At 38.4% G+C, this 22,364-nt stretch overlaps 1 protein-coding gene across 2 annotated transcripts in view; it reads right to left on the minus strand.

Moving 5' to 3' along the window:
• Positions 1–548: 548 nt before the first annotated feature.
• The window catches only part of ILRUN (inflammation and lipid regulator with UBA-like and NBR1-like domains), a 64,653-nt gene continuing 42,837 nt past the window's right edge, over positions 549–22,364 (minus strand). Inside the window, exons 4-5 of one of the 2 annotated variants that reach the window (XM_081946940.1) lie at positions 17,783–18,111; positions 549–4,737 (exon numbers count right to left, since the gene is read on the minus strand). In XM_081946940.1, coding sequence (XP_081803066.1) covers positions 4,702–4,737; positions 17,783–18,111 — 365 coding nt within the window. In that variant the 3' untranslated portion in view covers positions 549–4,701. Of the gene's footprint in view, positions 4,738–16,548; positions 18,112–22,364 lie in introns of those variants that run through there. The other variant, XM_081946939.1, reaches the window with a different exon arrangement.

Consider the following 22,364-nt stretch of genomic DNA (forward strand, 5'->3'; position numbering starts at 1 on the left):
AGAAAGAGAAGTGGGGTGCAGTCAACTGAATTTACCATGTTCCCCTTTGTAAAAATATGCATAGATCTGCAAATAGCTCTCATTCACAAGCTCTGGCCCAAATGACCTATGAAATCCAGTCAGTTGATGGCTGACGCTGCAGAAAGTTTGCACAGATGCATAAAAAGTTTACTCAGATGGAAGTTATACTGCAGTTCAAATATCAGGTGACATTTTATAGTACAAAAGAGCTATTGAACACCATTACTGGCTACACAGGTAAGTCAGGCTGTTATGGAAGGTATAGCCCAGGGGTGTCCAAACTTGGCAATTTTAAGACTTGTGGACTTCAACTCCCAGAATTCCCCAGCTGGCTGGGGAATTCTGGGAGTTGAAGTCCACAAGTCTTAAAGTTGCCAAGTTTGGACACCCCTGGTATAGCCATTCACAATTCCAAGAGGTTGCTCCTTGCCAATTAGCTAGAAACTTTCTACTATGCCACCCTACATTCCCACATTTCCCCTTCTTTTGCCCAGGCAGATGAGCATATTTCCAATAAAACACAGGGCTGTAATCACATACTATTTTTATTTTCTAACATCTCTGGGGCCAAAGACATCCATAAAAATAAGACTATGCTAAATAATGGTTCTTGCTTTGTAGCATGCTAGTTATCGTTTTATTATTTATAATATGATTTTTCTAAAGGTTAGTGGGTGCAAAGGGAATATCCTGAAGCATATGTGATGCAAAATTGCATTACAATTTTCCATAAGAACAGTTCTGGTTTGTCTGTAACTCAAGAAATGAAAATGAGAATGAAAAGTAATAACAAACAGATGCTACAGCGGCAACCTCACCACCAATAAAAACTCAACAACTATACAATTGTTTTGTGTTAATTTAATCATACAAATATTCATTTATACATTAAGGAAAAAGCATCTTTGTTTTTCCCACAATGTGCTATTACAGGATTCTTCCCAGACTCAATGAAGCAACACACCATCCTGCTCTACACATGCACTCCCCCCAGAGAGAATAAAGACAGGCTGCAGAATCAATCATTCACACAAGAGGAAAAAAAAAAAGGAAACCTGGACATGGGACAGCGTGCATTTCTTATCCCAGTGAACTTCAACTATATTTGTCCCTAGAAAGTTTCAAGACAGGGTTCATTTGTAACAGGGAAGGATAAGTAGTACACACTTCCAAATCTCTGGGTCCACCTTTGCACTTATAATTTTCTCCATATAATGGCAATAACCCAGGCCAGTCTGTTGGTACAAGCTTGACACCCCTACCCAGCGGCCAGAGCTTATTTTCTATCAGAGGGCCTTGTCCAATTTTCCAGTGAAGAGTTTGGGTGCTTTCCATCCCAGGCTGGAGTCATATTTCCAGGTACAGAAGCTGGTTACCAACATATTCGAATTCAATAGTTTGGGCTATGGTTAAGCTTGCATTTTAAAAAATTTAAAATTTGAAAACAACTTACTACATTATAATTACTGGCATTTATTCTTTGTAGGAATCCATCATAATTTCTTCTAATTCACAGAAGAGAAATGAAGTACAAGTGAACACAGACATGGATCAAGCAGGCTCAAGCTTCCTTCATGACCAAATACTATTATCACTTCAGTAGAAGGGCATTAACAACTATTTCGTTAATGCTATAGGAAATAAGGAGATGTATATACACTGTAACATTTGAAGAAGATGGGAGTGTTTGTTTTAGTTAACATTCTGAGAGCCCTTACAACTTTCAAATGTATACTGATTGCACTCTAAACACTCGTGGCAACTTCAAATTTGACAGTGTGCAGAGATAAACTGAAAACTGTACAGGAGCGGTGTCTGGAGTGAGGTTGACATGAAAAACTTCAACCCTATCACATTTTCCTGATAAGAGATCTCTGCCTTTATTGCATATCATGCAGCATTTCTAGAAGAACAGCTTTCTTATGTTACTGAATTACCATGCTTTGTACTTTTTTAGTTCCTGCTGCCATGCAATTGTTAAAAGCTACAGCCCATTCATTCACCGGGAATGGAAAAATGCAACACACTGCATAAACTTTCCCTGTTGGTTCTGGGATATAAGTATTACATAGTTCTGAAAACAAGCCTTGATGCCAAGATAAGATATATGTCCTTAACAGTTCAAACATGGAAGTGCTCCTTCCAACCTAATCAACATGATTTTGTCATAAGCCCAAAATCATCATAAGGGGCTTTATAACTCAGGAATTATACTCTGAGCCCTAAGATCTTACTATCTGATAAATCAGACGGGGAAACCAAAGGAAGAATAGTAAACAATTTAAACATCTTCTCATTGCCATTCCTAAAAGGACTGTCCCCTTATACAGTACAAAATACTCACAGATTTAATTTCATAGCTGAAGGGAATTCATCCCTAAAGAGGAAAACAATTTTAGAAACTCAAAAGTAGGGTATACTGTAACTCATTACTGCTGCTGGCTTTTGCATTTTCTGTAGCAGAGATTTGTTCAATTTGTATAAGTTGCTAGCACTTGAGAAAAGAGAGAATATTTGAAATTACCAAAGTGAAAGGGCACCAACAAGTAAGCTGTTGGCTGGCAATTATCAATTTTCCTTCTGCACACTGTTAAAAATGATACACAATTTTTACAATAAAAGCTGGATGTTTATGTGGGTAACTCTTTCAAAAAAAAGCTATTTTGGGGGGGGGGGGTGATTAGGTTAATGACTACTTATTTTAAGATTTCCCTCATTGCTGCCAAAGAACATACTCACCCATTTGCATACACACATATATTCTATCTGGTCACTCAATCTTTTGCTGGCCTATCTAGAAAGGTGCTTGCCTACAGCAAGGGAGAAATTAAAACAAAACAGGAGTAATGCTGTACATAATCAGTTTATACATCTTTTTTTGAATTTGGAAAATATATTGCTTGAAGTGATTTAAGATAAATATTTAGAAATCCATGTTAGAAAAATGGCTGAGGAGTAATGGAAAATACCTTTCAGTACCAATACTCCATCCTTTACCTTTTCAAGGTAAGGTGTGTGTTTTTTTAAATTTTTGCATTAATATCTCCCAGTGTTTATGGCTGATAAATAAAATTAGGTGTCAAGAAAAAAATATCCCTCAAAGGAGCAAACAATCTTTGATGGCTAACCAGTCCTAGGAAAATTGCATCTCTCAATACCTGCTTCTTCAGATCTCAGTCAGTCAGACTCTGCAGGAGCTATCTATATGATCTGGCAGGACACAAGTTTATGCTCAAGAGTATCATACATTTAAACAGCTCTTTACACCAGCCTATGAAAAGTTAATTTAGAAGATAATACTTTGAGTCCAGCAATAGTCTCTATTACATCCTCATCAGAATATGTTTCCACATCATTCCCTCAAACACAAAATAGGCAGTTTGGTCTTTTGAGTGAAATCAAAGAAAGGGGGTATTGCATATTTTTCTCTCTTTGGCAGATGGCTGCTAGTTCAAGTTTCTGAATGACACAGATTCCCCGCCCACTTTTTCAAAGTCGTGCACTGATGCAAACCCCAAGAATTTCAAGAGACCATGCTCTGTTAACTGGACAGCTTGGCCTCAGTTATATATGGCTATCATTCTCCATGGATTGCACATAGGCAGACTTCAAGCAACACTAGCTTTTCATATACAAACTAGAAAACCAAGGTTTAAAGTAGAAATTTGATAAAATAAATTACTTGAATGGCAGCTGCTGATTTCTTCTCCTACATATTCTAAGGTACTTTCAACAGAGGAAAAATTATCTCTCTACAGGAAAGAAGATGTGATACTTACTCCTACGTCTAAAAATGCCAGGAAACAGTAATAAGATGTGCTCTAACATTCTAGAAATCAAAATTCTTCTTGGCACAAAATGGACATAGACATACAGATGTTTCAACAACAGCCACGGCATATTTAAGAAAATTAGAATATGGCAATTTTCTAAACTATTCAGGAAAAACTTTTAAAATCTAGCATGAGCAGGTACATACTCAAATCTCCACTGTCATCATAGTCTTTTCTACTTTTTCATCTATCTGTGAATGGTGAAACTGGACTTGAACAACTTTATTAAATGGAAAAGAACAAGCAGATGACTATTGCATAGTGCCAACAGCAAATTAAAAAGCAACTAAAAAAACATTAAAATTCATGGACCTGGTTATGAATCCAGCTAGAAATTAATATCACCTGACATACAAATAGCAGCTGCACCAACCAAGAAAATGCTAAGCAAAACATCTATTTCATAGCAAGCACATCTCTATAAAAATGCACGCTGTCCCTTTTAAAAATTGTGAAAAAAAATAACATTTGCTCAGTCTACAACTGCTCTGTAGGCAAAATAACTTCTTTTAAAAAGAGATGGCTTCTCCATTTTAATCTTTTTTAAAAATTTCTTTTAGGCTACCTAATTAACTGTGACAATAACTTCTAAACAAAACATTGGTGTATTTTTTCTCTCTCATAGCACTGAACAGCACTCCTGAAATTCAGCATTCACACATGCATACTTTAGGGTTTTTTTCTGGAAACAACTAGTCTTAAGTTATTGTTTGTTTTCTTCTTATCCCAGGATATGGAGAGTAAGAAGGGAATTCATGATGTATCTTCTATGAGCCATAAGAACTTCCCATCTCTCCAATGTCCGTTCTTTGTCAAATTATCTTCTTGACGATACCCGTTTTTGTTTTTAAGACTGTCCAAAGGGATAAGGACCATGAAAACCCTGGAAAAGAACAAGAAAAAAATCAATTTCAGTTTGGGGGATATATTAAGCAAAGTCTATTTCATTACGTTTGGAAAATCAAATCTTAAAACTTAAAGTCTTCTGTAACTACGCTAATTTACTCTTTTCAAATTGTAATGCGGCTGTTTAATCCAGATTTCTGCAACTAGACATGTTAGGACCAAAATTCCCAGAAAATATGTCCCTTGCTTAGTTATTTTATTCACATTTCAATAATAAATTCTAAAATTGACAAAATATTTTATTGCTATCATTTCCTTTCTAATCATAATAATCTGGTATAGTGGTTCACAGATATAGCCAAATCATGTTGAATCACACTTCAGATTTAAAATGTTTACTATTTACATGCTTCTGAAAATCAATAGTTTGTGTTCATAATCTCAAAACAGTCTTAAGTTTTTAATCATTTACACTTTTAAAGCTGTTCATCTATGTTATTTATGCTTTATGGCACTAAAATATTGGTATAAAAACCAATATTTTTATAAAAACTGATTTTGTTTCAAAAGCTGCATAGAATGCAGATTAAGTTTTATTTGCAATAAAACAGTTTCCTTTGATATAAGTCAAAACAAAAATATTTGCTGGAAGATAAATCCTGCAGAATGTTGTTAGGCTGACCAGTAGCTACAAACCCTATGAGTAAAACTGCACAGTGTGCTACAATTTTCTACCCAGGATCTTTTTAACATTGGCCATTAATAATCTGATATATCATGATGTCAAAATTGTTTACTAACTTTCCTCTAATAGAAGTATATATGTTTAATGTTTAGCTCACTCTTGCAGGAAACTAAATTATTATTTTTTAATTATTGGTGCCACAATCAATTTTTAATAAGGTGCCAACAGATCAGTGTTGGCTCTTAGAAACCACACTGATAGATTTCCTCTATGACAATCTGTCCATAACCTGGTCTTTCAGGTCTTAGGATCAAATTTAGGGGACTTATAATACTGAATATTTCAAATCCTCAAAGCTTTCAAATTATCAAATGCTGAGAATGTTTCTCTTTCCTGGCAATATGCTAATAATACTGAAACTTTCTTTAAGCGGGTGGTGGTGGTGCTGCAGGACTTTTCTTTAACTAGGATTTAATTCTTTAAAGAAATATGTTTTAATTACTTAAATGTTCAAACAACATGTAATATAACATGTTAGAAAAATACAATACATTAAACTATAACATACATATAAAAACAATTATAAGAAAAATAGTGGCAGTCTGCTATCCATATTGTTAAGAGCCATACATCTGTTTTAATGCTGAACAAAGTAGGATACCTGTTTACAAACAATAAGGTGAGAAAGAAACCATCTGCTTTTTGTTAAAGGCAAAAGAAAATTTACTCAATGCCTGTTCTACCTGCCTTCAAGTAAGTTTTTAAACCATAGCTCTCCCTTTAGGCCTTGGGTTGGAGGCTGGCAGGCTCCTTTAGGTTGGGGGTTATATGGCAGCTTTTAAAAATGTTCTCTCAGGGCAATTGAAACTTTTCTCCCTGCTTTTAATTTGCAAAGCTATCAAGAACTATTTTTTGAGTTGGGCAGCCTAGAAATTGGATGGATAGTGGATGGATGGACAGACGCTAGACAGACGCAACTTCACCAATTTGTCACCTGACAACTTATTTTGGGAATGGCCACATCTTTCATGGTAAGTAACCTGTGAATAAGCAAGCTGTCCCTTCAGCAGCAATTTTGTTAGAGTGCCTACAGCTTCCTCTCAAAATTCTAAATGTGCCCATTATAAAAATGTTTGACTATCTCTATATTTTAATAAATTGTAAAATAGCATAAATAGCAGGATAAATAAGACAATGGTTGCCAAAACATAATAATAAGTGAATTCATTCTTTATAGGAAATAAAGATTCAGTTGTATCTATTTACACTGAGTCAGCAGGCCTTCAGCATGATGCATCTACAGCCCACCTGATTTGTAGAGCACCTGAATATGGAGGGTGGAAGTGATCCAGAACACTGTTATGATTAAAGTATTGGAACAGGATTGGACCCAAATGTTCAACCAAAATGTTGGAGATGTGGGTGCCTAGATGCTACTTTTTTTTCATGTATGGTGGACTTGCAATAAGGTTAAAGCTTTTTGGATAAAAATATGGTGGGTTATGCAAAATGTATTTAAGAAAAGAATACAATTTACTCCGCAAATGTTTTTACTGGGTATAACTAAAGACTTTACTAAAGGGGAAACAAAACATGTTTTGTATATGGTTACAGCAGCTAGGTTGTTGATTGCGCAACATTGGAAAAAAGATTTTTTACCGACTATTGATCAATGGACTCAGAAAGTGGCGGGGTTTGCTGAAATGGCAAAAATATCAGGTCAGAAGCAGGAGAATTATACACAGGAATGGGTAAAATGGATTGATTACATACAGAATAAATACCAGACTAGGAAGTACTATGTAGCCTTTAGGTAAGAATGTTTAGACTGATAGATGATCAGAGTAAATAATACATGGGATGCTTGGAATTGTTAGAGTGGTGTATAGCGGAAGTCAGGGGGGTGGTTTTGAGTGGGAGGTGGGGGAGGGTTAGGGTGGAGGGTGGGGTAATATATATGCATAATTAACCTAGAAGATGGGATTAATGGAACAGGATTGGGAAAACTCCTGTTCAATGCTACTTGCAACTACAGGGACTGGTACTCTCTTTCATCCCAATTTGTTTCACAGGTTGTAAGATAAGGATAAAATGAAGCAAAATATTAATTCAAGTCATACTGAATTCCTTGATCAAGGGTAGAATATATTTGGAGTGCTAAATAAATGGTCTAGTGGTTAAAGGCACCAGGCTAGAAAACCAGGAGATTGTGAATTCTAGAACCCGTCTTAGGCATGAAAGCTGGCTGGGTGACCTGGAGCAGTTACTCTCTATCTCAGCCCCTGATGTCAGGTTTGGGCAACAAGCTGGTTGGTCAGTTTCTGTCACAACTGATGGATAAGATCAACTTTATTTTGGTGGAGATTCTTCAATTTTTTTATTAGTTTATCAAAATACAAAATAGAGAAATACAAAGGGAAAAAAAGAAAATGATGGGGAAATAGAGGAGTGGAAGGAAAAGAGGAAAGAAGAAAATCAATTTTCAGTTGTCTGGGGAAAAAATCCTGTATTTACAGAAAAAACAGTAGGAGGAGGAAAAAAATAAATGAAAGGCTTTCTTAAAGAGAATCCAACTACACTGATAACAAATGACATAAATACTATTTTAAAAAACATTATTCCCTGATTTGTGTGGCATACAACTCATAATGCAAAAGCATTTTCATATTTAAAATCTGATTTATATTTACTCCAGTAGTTTTCTTACTGACTCACTTTAAATATGATTTTTTTTGTATAATCCTGTACAACTATTTTGTTATATTGGCTGAGAAATCAGGACTGCTGTCCAAACCAATTCAGCAATGCCATTAGTCGGACAACTTCACATGCCAAATGTGTACATTACATTTTATTTAATAAAACAGTCATTAGTTTTGATATTATTATTATTATTCAAATAAAAGAAAATTAGTTTTTCCTTTTAACTGCAAAAATTACCTTAAACACTAAAGATGAGCACAAGAATAAAAAGATTCTGAAGTAATGTCCTTTTCACATAAAATTTACAAAACACAAGGGGTGGCCTATGTTGTTCTCCAAGTTCATTCAAGGAAATAAGTTAACATTTCTTGTTTAGAATCTTCAACAGAAACTAGTTCTTACCTCACATCAATCACCGGTGATACTATTAATTGGGAGATAACATTTTGGATTCTCTTATCCCACCTAGCTTCCTTTTAAATGTAGTTACCACACCAAGACTTAGAAAACATTGGAGAACTATATTGACTCTATTTCGCTTTTGTTTGTCGTACAGTTTGAATAAATAATAGAAGAATTTTTTTTTAAAAAAAGACATTAGCTTTTGACGCCTGGCTGCAAAACAAAACAAAAATATCCTAACTTGCAGTGATGGTAACCTCAGATAATACCACTCAATCACCTTCTTTTTGTCATCATTTCCTGGGCTGTTCCTGGTCATTGCTTCTCTAAACTATCTTGGGCTTTCTTCCGAATCACTTATGTAAACTCAACATAAATGAACAGAGCATTTTGTACAGTATTTTGTTCAACGTTCACTATACAAATATAATGTAATAATTCAAATCTCTTCCCTATAATTCATTGGCTCATTTTGCTTGAACTCTTCTATATATGTTTATTTTCTTTAAAAAAAAAAGATACTGTACTTCTAGTTTGAACTTCTTTAGAACACAGAAAGAAGAGGAAAAGAAAATACTATTTTATATATCTTTTCTGCATGCATTACTATCATAGAAATATTTATCTTTATCATAAGTTTTAATAGTTTTAACATTTTCTATTAACATTCAGTTTTCATGCAAACCATACTAAAATGGCATGAATCATATTTATTGTTCATATGGATTGATTTCATTTTTTAAAATATTACACTCACTTTGCTAAACAAGCTCTTCTTAAATCACAAACTTAACAAGCCAAAATTCTTGCTGAAAAATTAGTGGTAGGAGAAGCAGAACAACTAATTACATAATACTAAGCTATTTTGGCTTAAGTGTCTCCCTGGGAAAAACACAAGAATATTCTTAGTGCATATCATAACTTTGGGGCAATGTTAAACAATACATGCATACATTTAATATATTATAATTGTTTGAATTATGTATATATGCTACTTGTACAGGAATAAAATCAATGTGGGTTTTCCAAATATACAGAACATAAATTAATGGAAATCTGTTCTATTCCAAAATGAGTAAACTCCCCCAGTCTGCTGTTGCTCAAGCTAATGAACTAAATTATGTACCTAGATTGTCTGCCATATCAGCCAGATGGTTGATTTAAAAAAATCATAACTATGATACGATCCATATAAATATACACAAGAATTCTCTCCCAACTGTGAACAAGCATATTTTTAAATTCCATTATCAAAACGGGCACACACACTTACCAATTGCTTTAAAAAATAATTAGAAAACGTCTTAAGACTTTGGGGTATTTTGTGACTAGCAAATGCCCCTTCTCAATTCCTTACTGGCATTGGGCCAATCACTGTTTCAGTGTAAGTACCTCACAGGGTTGTTATAAAAGTAAAATTGGAAAAGTCTTAAAGTCCTAGAAGAAAGGCACAACACAAATGTGATAAAATAAATATATACTTGGAAAGCAGTTAAGTGATAGTAATCAGTTCAAAACAATTAGCATGTAAAATGACCAATTGCAAACTGCTTTATGTATAAATTTAAATACATGAAACGAAGTGCAAGCCCGATCCATTACTACACTGGAAAAAATTGGTTTATGCTCTTTGTATTTGCATCTTCCTCATATTTCTCAACTTTTACTTCCTCAGAAACAATATGAGACTGGATAGAAATGGATTACCCACCAGGAGTGTTGATATATTACTCCCTCTCTAAGTGACACAAGTATTAAAAGCAATGGGCTACTCTGTATAACCTAATATAATTCTATAGTCCGACCATCCCTATTCCCAGCCCCACATAATTATGTTTATTGTAATTGGCTTCATTTGCTTGGTATGATACTTTAAATACATATGTATAAACAGAATGAACATTTTCCATAAAATAAGAGATGGCCTATTTAGAAGGAACCTGAATTCTAATCATTTCTGTTTTCATTTTTGGAATGAAAGTGTGCATTTAGAAATTTAGCATTAGCTACGGTAAATATATGTCCTCGACTTATGAAAGTAGGAGCCTATCCATTACAGTTTCAAGTGGTGATGGCTGTTAAGTAAGAGTCTCTCACCTAATGACCCCCACAACCTCTGCTCACCCTGATGCTTCTGTAAAACAAATGTGTGGGTCATTAAGTGGAGCACAAGGTGCCTTGGGGTGGGGGAGGCTCTGGGAGATCTGTGCTCTTCTTCCCACCCGAGATCTCCACAGTCCTTGGGCCTGCTTTCCCCCTACCAGATCTTCACAGGTCTTTTCCCGTCCACACTGCTCCCCCAAGCCTTCCTCCGCCTCACCAGGGACCTGCAAGGGTTGGATCTCCTCCCCACCCTGTCATCTCATCTGTTGCACATTTATTTTTTGAAGATTCTAGAGCTCCAGAGCTTTCTGCCACACTATGCAGACTGCATTATGGAAGCAAAAGACATTATTTATCTCTGGGACATGTGGCAGCCTCCCAGAAGCAGATGTCATTCCAGTGCAAGCACAAGGAATTGTGGGCATGCTGAAAATGACAACCACTTCTGAGAGATAGCCACACAGCTCAGCCACCCTCTCCTTCCCCAACATGAGGTCTGGACATCATCAAAAGTTAAGTGTGGAAGGGGTGATGGAGTAAAGGAACAAGCCCAAGGCCTGTGGGGACCTGGCAGGATGGATTGGAGAGAGAAAGGTAGGGGTACTGAAACATCCCTGTAGCTTGTCATAAGAGCGAGTGACTGAGGTTTGAAATAGGAATTGCAAGTACTATAGCTTCTGGGGGGTGGCATCTTTGAATGGCCACCAAGTGATCAGTTTTTAAACAAGGACTATCTGTAACAGGTTTCTTTAAAGAAAAGAAAATGATGAGGCAAACCAGATCCTACAAACATGGGAAGGCCTAGTGTTTTGTGTACGGTATATGGTTTTTTTAAAAAGAGAATTGCTAGTGCCTCTACTCCTGCACAAGTAGGCTCGTCCTTTAGCCCAACTGTTTCATAAAAATGGTTTACCAGTCCTGTACCACAAAGATGTTATTATTTTACTACATAATAGTGTGTGTATGTATGTGTGTGTGTGCGTGTGTGTGTGCGCATATGTATATGTATGTATGTTTGTTAAGATCTTCCATATAGGAAAACATTTAATTTGATGCTCAAAATCAATGCAATGCGAATTTAATGTTCTTTAAATAAACACATATTTTAGTCATGATGTTATCCAAGAATTTAACTAACCTAAAACACTGCAACTGACATAATTGGCTTAATTATACAACTGACTGAATTTATAATTTATGAGCAGTCTTTAAAAAGCTGATATTATTGCTGAGAAAAAAAAATGCAAACTAATAAAAAATCTATGTTTAATTTTTAAATAATATTATTTCTATAATGTCATGTTAGGCTCATTTTTACCCCAAACGCTTGGACAGAGTAAACAAATGCCCCATATGAGTCAATGAATTAGAACTGAGTTGTCCATCCATCATATATAAATGAGAAACAGTTTGGTTTTGTGGTTAAGGCACCTAGCTAGAAACTGGGAGACCATGAGTTCTTAGGCATAAAGCCAACTGGATAACTTTGGGTAATTCACTCTCTTTCAGCCTTAGGAAGAAGGCAACCGCAAACCGCTTCTAAAAACCTTGCAAAGAAAACTGCAGGGTCCTGGCAGTCCCTGGGAATCAAAGCTGATTTGAACGCTCGCGTGCGCGCAAGAACAAAAGTATAAATTTGCTCACACCATGTAGCAGCACCTAACTGACCTTGTCCAACTATGGAAAATGTAAGCAGGGTGATTCTCGGTTAGTATTTTGGTAGACCACAAGAATATCCCAAGCCAGAAAGTTGAAAAACATTCCAGAAGGAAATGCCGAGTTACTTAGGACGAAGAGTCACCAGGTAATGAGATTGATTCAAGGGACACTTTATACATAATACATGCAAACAATTTTTGCCTCTATCACCTACACCAGTGATGGCAAACCTAGGGCACGCGTGCCACAAGTGGCACGCGGAGCCATTTGTCAGGGCACGCGAGGCGCTGCCCTGTTAGCTGGCCAGCTGAGTTCATCTTTTTAAAAGCTATTTTTCGCCTTCCCCAGGCTCCAGAGGCTTTATAGGAGCCTGGGGAGGGCGAAAAGAGCCTCCCCCGCTCCCCCCCCCCGGAGGCTTCAGGGACCGTCCCTGAAGCCTTCGGAACGCTTAAAACCACCCTCCGAGCAAACCGGAAGTGACTTCCGGGTTGCTCGGAGGGTCGTTTTAAGTGTTCTGAAGGCTTCAGGGACCGTCCGGAGGCTTCCCTGACGCCTTCGGAGAGCTTAAAAACACCCTCCGAGCAAACTGGAAGTGACTTCCGGGTTGCTCAGAGGGTTGTTTTAAGCACTCCGAAGGCTTCAGGGAGCGTCTGGAGGCTTCGCTGAAGCCTTCGGAACGCTTAAAACGACCCTCCGAGCAACCCGGAAGTGACTTCCGGGTTGCTCGGAGGGTGGTTTTAAGCGTTCCGAAGGCTTCAGGGGAGCCTCCAGAGGGTCTCTGAAGCCTCCGGAGGGCCTCCGGAGGGGCAGGGGAGGCTCTTTTCACCCTCCCCAAGCTCCTATAAAGCCTCTGGAGCCTGGGGAGGGCAAAAAAAGCATGTAAAAATGGGGGGGCGTTGTGCGCATGCGCACTGGGGGATCGCGCGTTGCATTATGGGTGCGGCACGCCCGCACACGACCCCCCGCGCTCCCCCCACTTGTGGCACGCGAGCCAAAAAAGGTTCGCCATCACTGACCTACACTTTGTTTTCAGTTAGGTTTGCAAAGAAAGTTACCTATTCTTTACCAAGAATAGAATGCATATTATTAAAAATGCAAACATTGGTATTAACATTTATAAAAAAAATTATCTTGCCCTTTTGATTATTAAAATTATATTTAGCATAATATCCACTAAGCTTATAGGGATGCTCATGATAATCTATCCTCCAGCAATTTGTATGATTAAAAGAAATCAGAGCTTCTATTTGCCATATCTCGGTCAAAATGCAAATTTATTGTAGGATTTACTTTTTATAATACTTTCAATGAAATTTGAATGTATGTATGTATGTATGTATGTATGCATGTATGTATGTATATTCATATTCTATGTTCCTTAATCTAAATCAATCATATATAGAAGATCCTATCATGTGGAATTTGCTCCAGTGTTGAGTTTGTATATTGATTGACATTTTCTTCCAGTATTCTGAGACAATTGATTAGAACAATAATTAATTGTTAAGTATTTCATTTATTTATTTATTGCTTGACTTCAACCATACACCACACTAAATGCTTTCAGCAACAAATTTTCAACTATATACACCCATGCTATGCGTTCCATAATTCAACTCATTCATTTTAGAAATATTTTCACTAAAATAATGAAAAATAAACTCCCTTTCTCATATTTGTATATTTCTCAGTGACATGATATAAAGAGCAAGAATCTGGCCTGTACAGTCCCTGTATGCTATGCTATACTTCCTACATGTTTATGAAGATTACAATCAGAATTCTGCCAAACATTTTTGAGGCAAAAATAATTTCCCTACAGTTTTGGCACACTTTCCATCAACAGGGGGTAACAATATCAGCATTTTCCAATAATTGAGCTCCAATTCCTCACGCACACATTAAATAAATTAGTCATTTCACAATCAATCTCTCTCACTACTGAACATTTCTACAGTTACATCATCTATACCTACAACATTATCATTTTGAACCTTATCTATTTATGATTTCATTTTCATCATTTTTTTCTAGAGCACTAAAGTTTTATTGCATTCATTTCATTTTGACTTTTTTTGATAGATCTCTAAATACTGTCTTCAGCATTCTCTCACCTGTTTCATCTCAAATTATTATCACTTTCGTTTTTTATTCCATTTAGTCTGCTAAAGGATTTGTTTAGCCCTCTTAGAAAGCCCTATTTGAAAGATCTCTTTTACTTGCATCAAAATTATTCTGCATTATTCTGCTTTTCAATCATTCTTGTCTTGACATATTATATCTTTATCTCAACTTCATTTTTTTTGTAATATTTATTTTCTGTTGGATTTTGTTCACCATTACAGTCTGTTTAACCAAGGAATCTTTGTCATATTTTTCATTAACATAAACTCCACATAGTTCTATGGCAGTATGAATCACGATTCTTTTAACTTTTCCAATCTGTTGATATTTTCCCTTTCATTACATACATATTTCAGGTAGGTTAATCTAGCTTTTAATATGGTAGTAATCCTATTTCTACTTTTGATTGTTTTCTTTTTCATTTTTACGTTTCTTCATGTCATTTTTTCCCCAAAGGCCACACTATTATGAAATGGTCTATCCAACACTAAAAATGTTGTCTCTTTCTTGTTATCAATCATTCAACCTTTTAATTACAATTAAATGCTTTTAAATGTACAGTATATTGTCATTATTGGTCATAATCACCAAGCATCCTTCTCATTCATCCTTAGGTATGAAAGGCACAAACACTTTCTGTGCTGTCTCATCTTGTTACCACTCATCCAGTTATGACATGTAACAAATGAATACTAGGTTATTTTAATTCAGAATGTTATACAATTCTTCCCAAAATTTATCTCTGTTTTTCCATTATTGCGGTTAATTGAAACCAAACTAGATTCTGACTTTCATACTTACAACGTAGATGACACGATTCATATTTTCTGATATACATTTTATACATAATTCAAAGTTAATTTTTTATCTTCGCTTCCTTGTATATATTCATAAATTCCTCTGCCCATAAGCAGACTACATTCATTCATATGTATTACTTTTGTCTCTTTTCTCTTAATTTACAGCCATTCTTTATTAATTCATGTTCTTTTAAAATTCCTGCCGGCCTTTTATTTCTCTTACAAATTGTAGTCTTCTATATGATGTGGATATTTCTGCTGTGCATCATAACTTAGTCCATCAAGGCCTTCGCAATAATGCTTTACAGTTAATATAGAGAATATACAAACTAGGATACCAGCTTTAGTTGTATCAGTATCTTCTGCAAACAGGAAGGATAATATCAGGAAATTCTGGAAAATTTGGGGCAAATCTTGTAGATAATCACATGCATGATCCTGCTATGTTTCATGCAAATTAGGATCTCTAATCAAAAGACTATCCTTGCACAGTAGCTTACTGTTGATTTTACTCCAAAACTAGGACATATATCAAGTATATTGACACATGATCAGGATACAGTAACACAACTCAATGAGCATTTGAACTATTTTAACTCACATTTATCATATTTATTTTGATGTACAGGTAGTCCTTGACTTACAATAGTTCATTTAATGACCGTTCAAAGTTACAACGGTACTGTCATAAGTCAAAAGTGACATGATCATTTCTCACATTTACAACTGTTGCAGCAGCCCCACGGCCATGTGATAAATTCAGATGCTTGGAAACTGGTTCATATTTATGATGGTTGCAGGGCCCCAGAGTCATGTGATCACCTTTTGAGACCTTCTGATAAGCAAAGTCAATTGGGAAACCATATTCAGTAAACAACCTTATTACTAACTTAACAACTGCAGTGATTCACTAAACAGCTGTGGCAAGAAAGGCCACAAAATAGGGCAAAGCTCATTTAATATATGTTTTGATTAACAACAGAAATTTTGGACTCAGCTGTGGTCATAAGACGAGGACTACCTGTATTTTTAGCTTTAAGAATCTGGAATATACTACAATAGTTGCGTCTGCACTCTAAAATATACAATTTACATCCTTGAACTCACTATTCACTTATTTATCAATATATTTAACTGAATTATTTTCATCTTAAATATAATCTAGGATCATCTCCAAATGTTCTCAACCCACTCTGTTTACACATCCCAGTAAACTAATTCTACCACCCGAAGCTGCATCTTAGAGGTAGATTTGGGAACATATAAGATCCAAATGCAGAATTTTAAAAATTAAGATGGTAGATAGACAGACGCCAGTGTTTGAAAATCCCTAAGTCATTTGACAAAAAAGAAAATTAAAATAAATCACAAATAATAGCATGACATTTTATTTAACCCTGAATAAAGCAACTTTTTCTTTAAAAGTAAATTCAGCTGTTCTCAAGTTTCTTAGGAAGTTTTCAGTGAAATTTATATTTCCCTCACACCGAATCAGTCTGACACTAAGGCCTAAAATGAAATTTTTGCCTCTCCTCTTGTTCATTCATTGATTCAATGCACAATGTATGTTGTTCTTGTCATAATTCCAAGGTACACTTTCCCCATCATGTGACCACTGCAATATATGTTTAAATTCCTTTCCTCTTTCTTAAGCAAGCCAATCATTTTTGCTCATCCTATTTTCAAATTTAATCCAACAGACATTTATCCCCCTGCCAAGAATAACATAAAAGGCATACTGAATAGGCTTAGACTTAAGCCCATTTCTGCCAGAGATAAGTCATACTGGGGAGAGGAGGGAGTGGGGAGGTGTCAAGGCCTTCAGTCCTCTAGGGAGCAGATGTTAATTGGTGAGGTAGGTGGAGTTGAACCAACCTCCCCCCAACACCCTACATATCCTCCCCTCCTTTTATCACTGTGTCATCAAGATCTTTTCTGACATAGGTTCTTCTCCTTTAACATTGCAAGCTATCAATGAGTATGAAATAAAAAATATTGTATGTAGCACTAAGATTGTAAATTGTCCAAGTTTTGATTCATTTTAAACACAAGTTGTATACAGCATGTTAGACTATGACAGGTTCAGGACATGCAACTTGACTATATTACCCTGGGCTGAACAATTAATTCTATAACTTTCTGTATGGCAATATAAGGTGTGTGTGTGTGTGTGTGTGTGTGTGTGTGTGTGTGTGTTACAGTTAGCAAAGGGTGAACTAAAACATTTAAAATAACAAATTACAGTTCAATAAAAATCAAAGATAATGTTGTTCTTGTCATAAAAGCATTAAACAACTATTTATCACTTACTTTTTGCAGATCTCGAATTTTAAGCATAGTCTTAAAAAATTAGTTTTCTCGTTTTCGCACTGTCAAATCCAGCATGCATTATCCATTTTTTTAAAGTTTAAAGCATTTTAGCACAAGCATGTTTAAACTTGTTTTTAATTCAGAAGACCTTGCAATATAAACAGTAGGATTCAGTACAACAGTACACCATTACAACCGGATGTAAAGAGGAGAAGCTACTGTCTGAAGGAAGGACTGACATAATACAGGGCATTGACTCATTGCCTTCCCATCTCTTGTATCCCCAGAGCACCTACCTTACTGTATGTCACTACTGATAAGTTGTTTGAGTGACTGCTGGGGGAGAGATTTACAGAGTTTTGTGACAGTTCAGTCTGATCTTGTTCAATTTGGTCAGGAGCAGGCCCCCACGTGTTTTTGCTGATTGTGTCTAGCTCGGAACCCCCAGGGTCTTTTAAGTTGTTTTCATCTGGTTGCCTGTTCTTCTGTGGAGAGGCGAACGGGTTAAAGTTTCCTTCTACCTTACGATGAGGTTGCGTGTTGAACTCTGTTTCAAAAGACGATAGCTGCTGCGTTACTCCTAAAAGTCCTCCAACTTCCACACTAAGGATCACCCAGATGATGTCTACAAAAAAAAGATCTCGGATAAGTACATGTTATAGCTTATGTATCACTTTACCTCATTGTTTTTCAAGTTAGCATGCTGCTTATGAATTAGGTCTATGCAATGAAAAGAGCAAATACAATCTCCCTGACCAAAAGCAATCAAGACTCAATTTCCCTCATACTGAAGTCATTACAAAAGATACATTTTTTTTTAACATTCTGAGACTTGAAAGTTATATACTGACACCTGCTGGTAAGTATAATATTTACTCAAGTACCTTCCTAATATGATACACATATTGTAAAACCAATTAATAATGCTGTCGTCATATTTCATTTGGAACAGCAAAATCTGGAAGCAAATATTAATTTTATATCAATAAGCAATACAAATAAAATGAGCAGTCAGTTTTATGAATCGCGCCTGCAAAAGAACACAAATGTGTTCTTATTCAGTAATTTTCAAAATATATTCATTTCCTTCTACATGAGTTTTCCATATTTTTCCTTCAAATATCAACCTGCATTATGTGCATTAATAATCTTCCAAAGAAAAGTCAATTTAGTAAAAATGTTAATTTTTAATAACACTGAACAAAAATTGTACACTGTCATATTATTTATATAAATATAAATATAAATATAAATATAAATATAAATATAAATATAAATATAAATATAAATATAAAAATAAAAATATAAATATGTGTGTGTGGTGTGTGTGTGTGTGTGTTTTCGTAGATTTTCACGGGTGCAGTATGCTGGTTTTGTTGTATTCGGGTCTTTTCCCGTGTAAGATTGAGATTGTCTTTGCGGTGGCTCTCCGGACTTCAAGCCTCTCATAGGATCTGGTGAGCAAGAAGGTTTCCTCCCCGTAGAGGTAAGATATTTGTTTTCGTAGATTTTCACGGGTGTAGGTATGCTAGTTTTGTTGTATTCGGGTCTTTTCCCGTGTAAGATTGAGATTGTCTTTGCGGTGGCTCTCCGGACTTCAAGCCTCTCATAGACTTCAAGTCTCTCAATCTTACACGGGAAAAGACCCGAATACAACAAAACCAATATATATATATGTAGGAAAAAACATTTTTTATTACTCTGACAGCCAGTTTGATGGACTGGTTAAGATATCAGGCTAAAAATAGGGAGACTGTGAGTTCTAGTCCCATTTTAGGCAACTAAAATTTAGTCCCATTTAAAACCAATTGGGTAATCTCGGGCTAGTCATTTTCTTTCAGCCTTAGGAAAGAGGCAATGGCAAATCAAAGTTTCTGAAAAGCCTTGTGAAGAAAATTGCAGCGACACGTCTAGCCAGTCTCCAAGAATCAGAAACAATTGAACAGAAAAAAGTTTCTCTAAAAGATTATGTCTATGGATTCTCAGTCATCCGGATCATGGTTGTCCCCAAAGGTGCTTTTTCAAGAGGCAACTAGACTGTCTGGATTTTTCTTTGAAGATGTTAGAACATAGGAGAACAAACCCATCAGGACTAGATTCAGCAATCCATCTGCATTTAAAAGAGACTGGCCACTTTTTTGAAGACAGAAAAGTCCACATTTTGGACAGAGAGAATGACCATTGTCTTACCTGAAGGGTCCTTTTCAGGGCGCTGCAACGGAGAGTCCAAAGAAGGGTTAAACACAGCCAATCTGCCCAGAACTGAATTGAAACTTTAAGCCACACCTCTGGTGCCGACTCTCCTCAGATTTATTCAATGAAGACGTGGAACAGTTGCGTGCTGAAACTTCAACTGGAAGTCTAATATGGAACAAGTCAAAAATAGTCCAACAACAATAACAGAAACAACAAACAACACTGTGACTTCACAAACACCAGCGGAGAATAGACCCCAGGGCGGGGTGGACTCTCCGTTGCAGCGCCCTGAAAAGGACCCTTCAGGTAAGACAATGGTCATTTTCCAGGGCGCTGCTCTGGAGAGTCCAAAGAAGGGACATGCCCAAGCTAACTGTCACTAGGGCGGGAAGGCTCAGCCATCAGGGTCGCTCCGCTGGTATGGATGCCCTGAAGAACACGCCTCCCAAAGGCCCCTTCCGCCGATGCAAAACTGTCCAGTTTGTAATTTCGGACAAATGGAGACAGAGAAGTCCAGGTGGCCGCCTTGCAGATCTCTTCAATCGGTGCCTGTGTAGACCAAGCAGCTGTGGTGGCGGCGCTTCTAGTCGAATGTGCTGTGATATTGCGAGGCACAGGAACGGACTGTAAAACGTGGGCAAGCGCAATACAGGCTCGCAGCCATCCGCCGATGGTAGATGAAGAGACCTTCTTGCCTTGAGAAGCTGGTTGAAAGGAGACGAATAGAGATTCGGATTTCCGAAAACTGGCCGTGCGCTTGATGTATCTGCGAATAGTCCTGCGCACATCCAGCATGTGCCAGCGCTTTTCCCTCGGGTGCCGAGGATGCGGACAAAAATCCGGAAGGACCACCTCCTGCGCCCGATGAAACCCGGAATTGACCTTCGGACTGAAGGAAGGGTCCAGCCTCAGGATTACTCTGTCGTTACGAATGAGACACAAGTCCTCTCTGACTGACAGGCAGCCAGTTCCGATATGCGACGAGCAGACGTGATAGCGACCAGAAAAACCGACTTGAATGTGAGGTGTCTGAGACTGGCCGTCTTAATGGGCTCAAACGGGGGCCCGATGAGGGACCGCACACTACATTGAGATCCCAAGATGGGTATCTGTGGACCACTGGGGGTCTCAGGTTGGTCGCTCCCCTGAGGAAACTGCGGATGGTCGGATTCCGGCCAAGAGATGCGTAGCCCTCAACTGAGAGGATGGTTGACAGGGCTGCCGCCTGGCGCCTCAGGGTGTTAGGTGCCAGGCCCTTGTCCAAACCTTCCTGCAGGAAGTCCAGGATGACAGGAACCGAAGCAAGGGGCGCAGACGTACCATGAGCCGTGCACCAGCTGGCGAAGGATTTCCAAGTGGCGTCGTAGATGCGCGTCGTGGACTGCCGTCGTGACGCTTGGATGGTGCCAATCACCTTGTCTGACAACTTGCCTCTGCTTAGGAGATCCCTCTCAAGTGCCAGACGGCCAGCTGCAGCCACTGGGGTTCTGGATGTTGAAGGGCCCCCTGGCTGAGAGAGATGTCCTGTGGAGGAATCCGCCACGGTGGTGTGATCGAAAGACTCACCAAGTCTGCAAACCAGGTTCTCCTGGGCCAGTACGGTGCTACCCGCAGCACCTCCGCCTCCTCTGCTAGGATCTTCCTGATGACTCTGGGAAGAAGAGGTAGCGGGGGAAAAGCGTAAAGCAGACCTTTCGGCCACGGGCCGTGCAGCGCGTTGACTCCTTCCGCCCTCGGGTCGTGGAACCTTGTGAAGAACCGCGGAAGATGCGCGTTGGCCGCGGTGGCGAACAGGTCCACCAGCGGGAGGCCGAACCTCTGGGACAGTTGCTGGAACAGCAGCGGATGTAGACGCCACTCCGAGTGGTCGACTGTGGATCTGCTCAGCCAGTCCGCCTGGGTGTTGCTCGTGCCCGAGATGTGCTCCGCCTGAAGAGAAAGGCGATACCTCTCCACCCATCGACCCAAGAGCTCCGCCTCCTTCATCAGGGATCTGGAGCGCGTTCCCCCGTCGATTGATGTGCGCCTTGGTGGCGACATTGTCTGTCATGATGCGCACGTGGTGGCCCTGAACGGTGCTCTGGAAGCGCTTCAGCGCAAGCCTGACTGCCCTCAGCTCCAGCCAGTTGATGCTGTGAGCGGCTTCGGAAGGGGACCACCTGCCCTGTGCGAGCTGGTTGTGGCAGTGGGCCCCCCAACCGAACAGGCTGGCATCCGTTGTGATGGTGAGCCTGACTGGCTCCTTGAATGGCGACCCCTTTAACAGGGCCGGAGACAACCACCACTTAGAGAGCGACGTACCTCTGCTGGAACTGGAATCAGTCTTGTTGAGCTGCTTTCGTTTGTTCTTTGATATGGAAGCAGGAACCACTGAAGGGGACGGGAGTGAAGTCTCGCCCAAGGCACGATTGACAGGCACGAGATCATCTTGCCGAGGAGCTGTGAGAGCTGAACCACCTTGACTAGACGTGACTGCTGCACCTGAACGACCATCTCCCGAAGGCTGGCCACCCTTTCCGGGGACAGGGATACCGTGCCCGAGGTGGTGTCGATGACGGCCCCTAGATGCTTCAGTCTGGTCGTGGGAACGAGATGACTTTTTTCCAGGTTGATGGTGAACCCGTGGTCCCGGAGGTAATGGAGGCCCGCGTAAGAGAACCTCAGGAACTTGCGGTGGGCTTT

Source organism: Natrix helvetica (genome assembly GCF_964273705.1).
Source record: "Natrix helvetica genome assembly, chromosome: 3".
NCBI classification, from domain to species: domain Eukaryota; kingdom Metazoa; phylum Chordata; class Lepidosauria; order Squamata; family Natricidae; genus Natrix; species Natrix helvetica.